General features: G+C 55.5%; 1 protein-coding gene across 1 annotated transcript in view; it reads left to right on the plus strand.

Annotated features, from left to right (window-relative positions):
* LOC105525897 (trinucleotide repeat-containing gene 18 protein-like) overlaps positions 1-10,914 on the plus strand; it is a gene marked incomplete at its 5' end in the record, with an annotated part of 87,204 nt that overhangs the window by 73,646 nt on the left and 2,644 nt on the right. The window contains 6 exons of the mRNA XM_011961688.1: positions 541-658; positions 1,149-1,224; positions 1,330-1,438; positions 5,517-5,633; positions 6,440-6,604; positions 7,692-9,046. Coding sequence (XP_011817078.1) covers positions 541-658; positions 1,149-1,224; positions 1,330-1,438; positions 5,517-5,633; positions 6,440-6,604; positions 7,692-9,046 — 1,940 coding nt within the window. The remainder of the gene's footprint in view (positions 1-540; positions 659-1,148; positions 1,225-1,329; positions 1,439-5,516; positions 5,634-6,439; positions 6,605-7,691; positions 9,047-10,914) is intronic.

Here is a 10,914-nt window from a genome sequence, read left to right on the forward strand (position 1 = left end):
TGAGCCGAGATCGTGCCATTGCACTCCAGCCTGGGCAACAAGATTGAAACTCCATCTCAAATAAATAAATAAAATAAAATAAAAGAAAAAGAAAGTCCTAGAAGTTTGGCTGAGGGCAGCAGTAAGGCGGGTGGACGTCATGATGGAGGATGGTGGCTGTGAGTGTCCGGTGATGGCTGGAACCCAGAGCTTCGTGCCAGTCCCAGAGGCTGCCTTGAGGTGGGAAGAGACAGCACGTGCAGGCTTTCATCCCTGGGTTCACACCCGCCTGGGGTCTTTGCAGACATCTGGGGCCAGGCAGGGGAGGGGGCTGAGGGAAGAGGGGCTGCCCACGGCACCCTGTGTGTGCCCACTGGTACACACAGGTCTGCACAGGTACACACACGGGCAGACAAAAGACATGCACACATCTCAGCCCCACAGGCCCACCCGGCACCAGGGCCTCCAATCCAAGGGGATGACTTGGGGGGTGACGGGAGGAGGGAGAGGTGTCGCAGACGCCCCTGGCTCCAGCCTTGCCTCACGGTCTGACCCCTGCAGCCCCTCGCTCCTGCATCATCGACAAGGACGAGCTGAAAGATGGCCTGCGTGTGCTCATCCCCATGGACGACAAGCTGCTATATGCCGGCCACGTGCAGACCGTGCACTCGCCAGACATGTGAGTGGGGTGGGAGGTCCGGCGCGGAGCCCCGTGTCCCATACCTGCCCCGTGTCTTGGCCTCTGTGCCTGGCTGCTTCTCCTTTCTAGGCTGTGGCTTCCCCCGATGGCAGAGGGCAGGGGCATGAGTGGGCTCAGAGCTGACGGGGAGCCCCTGGGCACTTTGAGGGAGTACTGGGTGAACGCTCCCAGGGGCTGGGCACGGCTGCTCCATGGCAGGAGCCATAGCGGGAAGGGGTGAGAGAGAGAGCGTGCTGGCCTCTCTCAGGATCTGGACTGCACCAGCCTGGCTTGCTCTGCAACCCCTAGTTCTACAGATGAGGCAAATGAGCCCAGAAAGGGGGAGCATTGCCAAATTCAGCAAGCCGGCAAACCTCTGAGTTCTGGTGTCACCTCCCAGTGGTCTGGGAGGCAGAGCTGGTGCTGGCAGGGTTGAGGCCCTCTGGGAGGTCTCGGCCTCTGCCACCTCAGGCCTCTTTTGCTCCCGCAGATACCGCGTGGTGGTAGAGGGTGAGCGCGGAAACCGGCCTCACATCTACTGTCTGGAGCAGCTGCTGCAGGAGGCGGTGAGAAGGGGAGGGCGGGGCCTCGGGATGCTCGGGGTGGGCTGGGTGTCCGAGGCCATGGCCACAACTGTGTCCGCACCTTGCACTCATCCCATGCTCTCCTAGATCATCGATGTGAGGCCAGCCTCCACTCGCTTCTTGCCACAAGGGACCAGGATTGCAGCTTACTGGAGCCAGCAGTACCGCTGCCTCTACCCAGGCACCGTGGTCCGAGGTGAGATGCCTCCTCCCCAGCTCTCGCCTGCCGCCTAACACCTCAGTATGGACTTGTTTGGCTACTAAAACCCAACTCTAACTGGCTTAAGAAGAAAGACTTGTGGGCTCACATAACTGAAAACTATATGGCCTTCAGGCATGGTTGGATCCAGGCGCCATTTAGACGATGTCATCAGGACTCCAGCTCTGAGTATCTGTCAGTAGTGCTGTCCTCTGTGCTGGCTTCACACTAGCTCCTTGGAGATTGTATTTTACCATCTTAAGAAATCTTACCACTGGACGATTTCTCAGTCCCAGTTTTCCCACACAAGTTCTAGTGTGAACTGACTTGGGCCACATGGTTTTCATTGATCCTACCGCTGTGAGTCTGATCGACCAGGCCTGGGTCAGATTCTCATCCCTGGGGCTAAGGAGTGAGGTCACCTCCTTTTTATTCATGGGCTGAGACAGATGGGAGGGTGACTTCCCCTGCAAAGTGGACATGTTATTAGAATAAGAGAGAATGAGGCTGGGTGCAGTGACTCACGCATGTAATCCCAGCACTTTGGGAGGCCAAGGTAGGTGGATCACTTGAGGTCAGGAGTTCAAGACCAGCTTGGCCAACGTGGTAAAACCCCATCTCTACTAAAAATAAAAAAATTAGCTGGGTGTGGTGGCAGGCGCCTGTAATCCCAGCTACTTGGGAGGCTGAGGCAGGAAAATCGCTCAAACCTGGGAGGTGGAAGTTGCAGTGAGCCAAGATTGCACCACTGCACTCCAGCCTGGGTGACAGAGCGAGACTACGTCTCAAAAAAAGAAAAAAGTATGGAGGCTGGATGGAGAAAAACAACAGGTACCCTAGGAAATGGAGGTGTGGATATCAGACAGGCAAGAAAGACAGTCAAATGGTCCAACCCTTAGCTCTTGCAAAAGCAGTGTATCCTAGAGAAGGGGTATGGATGTGGATTAGACATTCTCCGCCCCCACAAAAAAAAAAAAAAGCCCACCCACATGCCAAATACAGTCCACTGCTTGGCCTAACATCCATTCATACCCAGAAAATGGAAACCAATGCCAGCTCAGCAAAACAACAGATGACTGGTCCAGCCTGAGTAGAGGATCTCAGGCCAGGAAGATTTATTTTTTTCCATCGTATTAGTCATTCATTTATCATCCAAATTCTGAAAGTGCTGTTAATAAGGTAGAAGTTGGCCTTAGATTCAGATTTCCTGGCACACGCTGTGGCCCTGTACTGGGAGGTGCTGGCTGTCTTCTAGGCTTGCCTCATGGGTTTCATTCTGGATTCTTGGGCCTTCCCTGTCCCTCATCCTGGAAACTGCTTTTGTTGCATTGCATATTTTTCTCTTTTTTGGTTCAGTTCCTTGTTTTAAGCAGCGGATCTTTCAGTAGCTTTCTGAGGAAGAGTCTGTGGGAGTTAAATTTCTCACATCCTTGTGTGTTTGTAATCTCTTCATTCTACCCTTATTTTTTTAGAGATAGTTGAGCTGGGTACACTTATTCTTTAGCGATACCTGAGCTGGGTATAAATTTGCAACTGGAAATAGTTCCCTCTCACCATTTCAAAGACATTTTTCTATTTTTACCTTGCTTCCCATGTTGTTGAAGACATTCAACGTTGTGATTCCCAAATCACAGTAGGAGACCTGTTTTTTTAATCTCTGGAAACTTTCAGGATCTTCTCATTATCCCTAGATCTGCAATTCTGTGTGTGTGTGTGTGTGTGTGTGTGTGTGTGTGTGTGTGTTCTCATCATGCTGGGTATCTGCAGAGGGAGGCTTTGATTTTGAAGCAAATTTCCTTGAGTCCTGGAAGCTCTACTTGTGAGTACAACTTGGATAACTGCCCTTGTGAATTTCATGTTTTCTCTGGAACTTGGGCTAGTCCCATGGTCCCTGGTGTGTGTGTCTTTTTTCCCCGTTACTATTTTCTTACTTTGTTCAACTTACAGAGATATTTTCTCTACTTTTATCTTCTAACCCCGTCTGTTTTCTTGAATTTTAAAAATTTCTGCTGTCATTTAAAAAATTCTCCACCAGCTGCGGTGGCTCACGTCTGTAATCCCAGCAATTTGGGAGCCCGATGCGGGTAGATCACTTGAACCCAGGAGTTTGAAACCAGCCTGGGCAACATAGCAAGACCCTGTCTCTACAAAAAGATAACAAAAATTGGCCAGGTTTGGGCCGGGCGTGGTGGCTCACACCTGTAACTTCCACACTTTGGGATGCCAAGGTGGGCAGATCACCTGAGGCCAGGAGTTTGAGATCAGCCTGGGCAACATGGTGAAACCCCATCTCTACTAAAAATACAGAAATAAGCTGGGCGTGGTGGCAGGTTCCTGTAATCTGAGCTACTCAGGAGGCTGAGGCAGGAAGAAATACCTAAACCCGGGAGGTAGAGGTTGCACTGAGCTGAGATCACACCACTGCACTCCAGCCTGGTCGACAGAGCAAGACTCTGTCTCCGAAAAAAAAAAAAAAAAAAAATTTGTTTTATCAACACATTCGTTTTTGAACTTTCTGAGAGGATTGTTTTTCATTTTAGCTTTCTGTATTTTTTTTTTTTTTTTGAGACAGAGTCTTGCTTTGTTACCCAGGCTGGAGTGTGGTGGAGTGATCTCAGCTCACTGCAACCTCCACCTCCTGGGTTCGAGTGATTCTCCTGCCTCAGCCTCCCGAGTAGCTGGGATTACAGGCATGCATCACCATGCCTAGCTAATTTTTTGTATTTTTAGTAGAGACAGGATTTCACCATGTTGGCCCGACTGGCCTCGAACTCCTGACCTCAGGTGATCTGCCTGTCTTGGCCTCCCAAAGTGCTGGGATTACAGGCGTGAGCCAACGCACCTGGCCTCATTTTAGCTTTCTGCAACTCCCTCTCTCTTCCCAGTCTGCGCTCCTTCTGTTTGCTGGTGCTGTGCCCTTCCTCTGGTTAGAACTCCTTAGGCTTCTGGGGACCCTGAATGAAGGAAACATTATCAAGCCGATGGGAGCTCTGTGCACTCATGAGTCTTTGTCATCGCGAGTGGGCAGGAATGTTTTGTTAAGGGACTGCTCAGATTCTGCAAGACTCACATCCTTGGGGATACAGTCCCAGCACCTGGCATTTAGGAAGCCCAGCACCTGGGCTGTCACCCTTTGGGGGGCCTGTCCAGCCTCCTCCCTGCGCTTAGTGTCCTTCAGTCTGGAGCCTCTCTCTGGGATGAACCTCCCAGCTCCTGCCAGCTGGGCCACCCTCAACCCATTCAGTGTTGAGGTGTCCCTCAGCCCTGCCTCCGGAGGTGCTTGGGGCCTCTTGGGGCCGAGCCTTGGCAGAATTCTCTTGGGAAAACCACCACCTCCTCGTGGGTATCACCTCCTTCTAGGAGATCAAAGCCCACTCCTGCACGTTCATCCCAGCATCTCTCCCAAAACGCCACCGTTTCCCGCTGCTGCCCTCCCCTTTCCCATTCTCAGTGTCCTTCAGGGTTGACACCCGCTTCCCTCCTTCGCTGTGGTTGCAGGAGGGTCTTGGGTGTGAGCGGGCACAGGTGCATGTGCTCCGCTGCCTTTTGTCACCCAAAGTCAGCTAGAAATGGGAGACCCAGGCCAGGTGCAGTGGCTCACGCCTGTATTCCCAGCACTTTGGGAGGCCGAGGTGGGTGGATCACCTGAGGTCGGGAGTCTGAGACCAGCCTGATCAACATGGAGAAACCCTGTCTCTATTAAAAATACAAAATTAGCCGGGTGTGGTGGTGCATGCCTGTAATCCCAGCTCCTTGGGAGGCCAAGGCAAGAGAAGCACTTGAACCCGGAAGGCGGAGGTTGCGGTGAGCCGAGATCGCGCCATTGCACTCCAGCCTGGGCAACAAGAGCAAAACTCCGTCTCAAAAGAAAAAAAAAAAGGGAGACCCAGTTCTCCTGCACAGATGGCCTGGCTCTAACACCCACATTCTGAGCCTCTGTAAACCCTCACCCATGTCCCCACTGCTGTGCCGTAGAGACCAGGGCTGCACAGGGCCGGTTTCTGCTGTCCCCACCCTTGTGCCTCACTAGGGAGCTGGAGGTCCAAGGGCCTCCCCTGAGCCTCTCCTCCCACAGGGTTACTGGACCTGGAGGACGATGGGGACTTGATCACCGTGGAGTTTGACGACGGAGACACTGGCAGGATCCCCCTCTCACACATCCGCCTCCTGCCCCCCGACTATAAGATCCAATGTAAGTGACAAGCTTGTGACACCCGGGCTCCTGCCAGGGGCCGCCCATCTAGGCTCTCGCCCTCCAAGTCCAGCTCTGGGCTCTGTCTGAAGTCATTTGGAGCCATAGGTGATGGAAGTAGCAGAAACCATGGGTGGGCTCCTGTGAGATCCCAGGGCTCCCAGGTCCTGGGTCCATGAGGACAGCCCAAGCCCAGTGGCCCAGGCCATGGGAAGCTGATCAAAAATTATTAATGGCTGGGCGCGGTGGCTCACACCTGTAATCCCAGCACTTTGGGAGGCCAGGGTGACCAGATCATGAGGTCAAGAGATCGAGACCATGCCGGCCAACATGGTGAAACCCTGTCTCTACTAAAAATACAAAAATTAGCCAGGTGTGTTGAGATGCGCCTGTAGTCCCAGCTACTCAGGAGGCTGAGGCAGGAGGATCCCTTGAACCCGAGAGGCAGAGGTTGCAGTGAACTGAGATCCTGCTACTGCACTCCAGCCTGGCGACAGAGCAAGACTCCGTCTCAAAAAAAACAAAAAAACAAAAAAAACCAAAGTCAGCGTCTTTATCTACCTGCCTGTCCCAGTTCCACAAAGTGCTTTGTTTTACTTCATTCATTCAGGAGCCTCTGGCTGCTCCCTACAGATGGGATTTCCCCTGCTGGACCTCACAGCCTGTCGTGGGAGCCCACCCGGGGTCAGCCACCTGGCGTTGGTTGCTTCCGCCCCCATCCCTGATCCCCAGGATAGACCAGGGTCTTGGAAGCTCCAAGCTGGGGACCCCAGGCCTGATGAGCCACTCTGTCCTCTGCCCCGCAGGTGCTGAGCCATCCCCAGCCCTCCTGGTGCCGAGTGCCAAGCGCCGTAGCCGGAAGACCAGCAAAGACACTGGGGAGGGCAAAGACGGTGGTACGACTGGGTCGGAGGAGCCAGGAGCCAAGGCCCGTGGGCGTGGGCGGAAACCCAGCGCCAAGGCCAAGGGTGGTACGTTGAACCGGGCCCCAGGGCAGGGGCAGTGGGTAGAGTTCCTTCGTGCATCCAAACTCGGGGCTTGGGAACCTGCCCAAGTGCCTACCTGCTGTCTGTAAGAACTCTGAGCTGGGTGCGGTGCCTCACGCCTGTAATCCCAGCACTTTGGGAGGCCGAGGTGGGCAGATCGCCTGAGGTCAGGAGTTCGAGACCAGTCTGGGCAACATGGTGAAACCTCGTCTCTACTAAAAATACAAAAATTAACCGGGCATGGAGGTGAGTGCCTGTAATCCCAGCTACGTGGGAGGCTGAGGCAGGAGAATTGCTTGAACCCGGGAGGTGGAGGTTGCAGTGAGCCAAGATCGCGCCATTATATTCCAGCCTGGGTGATGAGTGAAACTCCGTCTCAAAAAAATAAAAAAGAACTCTGCACCTGCACCGCAGGATTGTTCTGACCAGGTGACAGATGAGGAAACTGAGGCTGGGGAGGCAGGTTGGTTTGTCAGAGGCAGAGCTGAGCTGCAGCCGGCCTGTGTTTCTTTCCAGAATCCGGAGAAAATGCTTTGTGCAGGCTGAGAGCAGAGGCTACTGGAGGACCCACTTTGGGGCCAACACAACTTAAGGTTGTTATAGGGGAACCGCCGAAGGAGGCCTAAGAAGGCCGCAGCCGGGTTCCGCTCAAGAAGTAGCAGAGCCAGGATTGAAACCAGGTCTTTCTGCTGGGCGCGGTGGTCCATGCCTGTTCTCAGCACTCTGTGAGGCCCAGGCACAGGGACCGCTTGAGCCCAGGAGTTTAACACCAGCCTAGGCAGCAGAGCAAAACTGTATCTCTACAAAAAAAATAATAATACAAAAATTCCCCGGGCATAGTGGCGCATGCTTGTGGCCTCAGGTTACTTGGGAGACTGAGGCTGGAGGCTCATATGAGCCCAGGGAGGTTAGGGCTGCAGTGAGCCCTGATCACGCCACTGCACTCCAGCTTGGGTGACTGAGACCCCATCTCAAAAAAACAAAAACAAAACCCACAGAAGCAGGCGAAAAGCCACAGCTCATCTCTGCCAGGAAGCCCCTGCCCCAGCCTCTCATCTGTTTTGTTTTGCAGACAGAGCCGCTACCCTGGAGGAGGGGAGCCCAACAGATGAGGTCCCCAGTACCCCCTTAGCCCTGGAGCCGAGCAGCACCCCAGGTTCCAAGAAGAGTCCCCCAGAGCCTGTGGACAAGCGAGCCAAGACCCCCAAGGCGCGCGCAGCACCGCCACAGCCCAGCCCCGCACCACCCGCCTTCACCAGCTGCCCAGCTCCCGAACCCTTTGGGGAGCTACCAGCCCCTGCCTCCACCCTGGCCGCAGCACCCCTCATCACCATGCCTGCCACACGCCCCAAGCCCAAGAAGGCGCGGGCAGCCGAGGAGTCAGGTGCCAAGGGCCCTCGGAGGCCGGGGGAGGAGGCCGAGCTGCTTGTCAAACTGGACCACGAGGGTGTCACGTCACCCAAAAGCAAGAAGGCGAAAGAGGCCCTGCTGCTCCGGGAGGACCCAGGGGCCGGGGGCTGGCAGGAGCCCAAGAGCCTCCTGAGCCTGGGCAGCTACCCCCAGGCGGCCGGCAGCAGCGAGCCCAAGGCACCCTGGCCCAAGGCCACGGACGGGGACCTCGCCCAGGAGCCCGGGCCGGGGCTCACGTTCGAGGACTCTGGGAACCCCAAGAGCCCGGACAAGGCCCAGGCTGAGCAGGACGGGGCGGAAGAGTCCGAGAGCAGCAGCAGCAGTAGTGGCAGCAGTAGCAGCAGCAGCAGCGGCTCGGAGACGGAAGGGGAGGAGGAAGGCGACAAGAATGGGGACGGGGGCTGCGGCGCCGGGGGCCGTAACTGCAGCGCTGCCAGCTCCAGGGCAGCCTCACCGGCCTCCTCCTCGTCCTCCTCTTCCTCCTCCTCTTCGTCTTCCTCCTCCTCGTCCTCCTCTTCCTCCTCGTCCTCCTCTTCCTCCTCCTCCTCCTCCTCTTCCTCTTCATCTTCCTCCTCTTCCTCCTCCTCCTCCTCTTCCTCGTCCTCATCTTCCTCCTCCTCCTCCTCCTCTTCCTCTTCCTCCACCACAGATGAGGACTCTTCCTGCAGCTCAGACGATGAGGCAGCCCCCGCTCCCACGGCTGGTCCTTCTGCACAGCCGGCGCTCCCCACCAAGGCCACCAAGCAGGCAGGCAAGGCGCGGCCCTCAGCCCACTCCCCAGGCAAGAAGGCGCCTGCGCCCCAGCCCCAGGCGCCTCCTCCGCAGCCCGCACAGCCTCTGCAGCCCAAGGCTCAGGCTGGGGCCAAGAGCCGACCGAAGAAGAGAGAGGGCGTCCACCTCCCCACCACCAAGGAGCTGGCCAAGCGGCAGCGCCTGCCGTCCGTGGAGAACCGGCCTAAGATCGCCGCCTTCCTGCCAGCCCGGCAGCTCTGGAAGTGGTTCGGCAAGCCCACCCAGGTAACCAAGCTCGCGCTCGGGCGGGGCGCAGGGGCTGGGGGCCTTGTCTCGCTCTGCTGAACCCGTGTCTCCGCGTGTGGTAACCTCCCAGAAGCCCAGGATGGAGGACTGGCGTCCCACTTGATGGATGGGTACACTGAGTCTCAGAGTGTCCTCAGGCACTTGGGTCTGTCGGACTCCGATGCCTGAGTCCTTCAGAGTGGAGCGGTCCTGCCCTCTGGTCCCGGGAGGCAGAGCCACCCTCATGTGGAGACCAAATGAAGGAGACTGCAAAGATCAGCACAGACCCACAGGCGTCAGCGCCACGTGGAAGGAAGGGGCTTTCCAGGCCTCTGGGTTTTTTTTTTTCCTTTTTTGAAACTGAGTCTCTCTCTGTTGCCCAGGCTGGAGTGCAGTGATGTGATCTTGGCTTACTGCACCCTCCACCTCCAGGGTTCAAGCAATTCTCACGCATCAGCCTCCCAAGTAGCTGGGATTACAGGCACCCGCCACCATGCCTGGCTAATTTTCATATTTTTAGTAGAGATGGGGTTTCACCTCGTGGGGCAGGCTGGTCTGGAATGCCTGGCTTCAAGTGATCTGCCTGCCTCAGCTTCCCAAAGTGCTGGGATTACAGGTGTGAGCCACCACGCCTGGCTTTTTCTTTTCTTTTCTTTTCTTTTGTTTTAGAGACAGGATCTTGCTCTGTCATCCAGGCTGGAGTGCAGTGGCGCTATCACAGCTTACTGCAGCTTTGAACTCATGGGCCCAAGCAATTTCCCCGCCTCAGCCTCCTGAGTAGCTGGGACTACAGACGTGTGCCACCATGCTGCCCAGCTGGTTTTTAAATTTTTTTGTAGAGACAGGGTCTCACTATGTTGTCTGGGCTGGTCTTGAACCCCTGGACTCAAATGATCCTCCTGCCTCGGCCTCCCAGAGTGCTGGGATTCCAGGTGCTAGGCCTGACAGCCTGTTGTGTGTGACATTTGCAGTGTTCTCCCAGCCACGCCCTGGGCTCCCAGCCACCAGTGTGGCGGTCCCAGCAGAAGGTGCCTCCTTCCCGGGTTTGCCAGCAAAAGTCTAGGGTTGAATCTCTTTGGCCTGGCCGGGATCTCGTGTCCACCCCTGAGTGAATCAATATGGCCTGGAAGACAGAAAGTCCTGGCTGGCCAGGGGTCCTGTGTCTGCTGCCTGCAGCAGTGGGTTGGTTGTTCAGAAGGAGCCCTTCCAGCCTGCCTGTGGCTGGCTATACACTCGCACACAGCCACATGCACACACGCATACATATGCATGCACATGTACACACGAATGCACGTACAGCCACACAAAGGCAAGTACACATGCACGCAGACATACATGTAAATGCATGCATGTACATGAACCATGTAAACATGAACATGCATACATACACTACACACTACACCCACACACATGCACACAAATACACACTACACCCAAACACACGCTTGTACACGTACACAAATGTAGGCGCGTACATGCGTGCACATACGTCTATGCAAACGAACACACGTGCACAACACATGGCAGGACCCAGTGTGGGAAGTGAGAGTGGTTCAGACAGGCTGGCAGTGAGCCCCCAGTGTGCCATAGGTGTGGGGCAGGAGCACCTCTTCCAGCAGGAGTCAGTGGTGTCTCAGGCAGCATTTCCAAAGCTGCTGTAGAACGGAGTTTCAAGTCTCTCTTGCCCACGTGCAGTGGCTTTAAGTCTATAATCCCAGCACTTTGGGAGGCTGAGGTGTGAGGATCACTTAAGCTTGGGAGTTTAAGGCTGCAGGGAGCTATGATTGTGCCACTACACTCCAACATGGGCAATAGAGTGATACTTTGTCTTGAAAAAAATAATAGTTTTAGCCGGGCGCGGTGGCTCA

The sequence above is a fragment of the Colobus angolensis genome, unplaced genomic scaffold, assembly GCF_000951035.1.
Source record: "Colobus angolensis palliatus isolate OR3802 unplaced genomic scaffold, Cang.pa_1.0 Scaffold563, whole genome shotgun sequence".
Lineage (NCBI taxonomy): Eukaryota > Metazoa > Chordata > Mammalia > Primates > Cercopithecidae > Colobus > Colobus angolensis.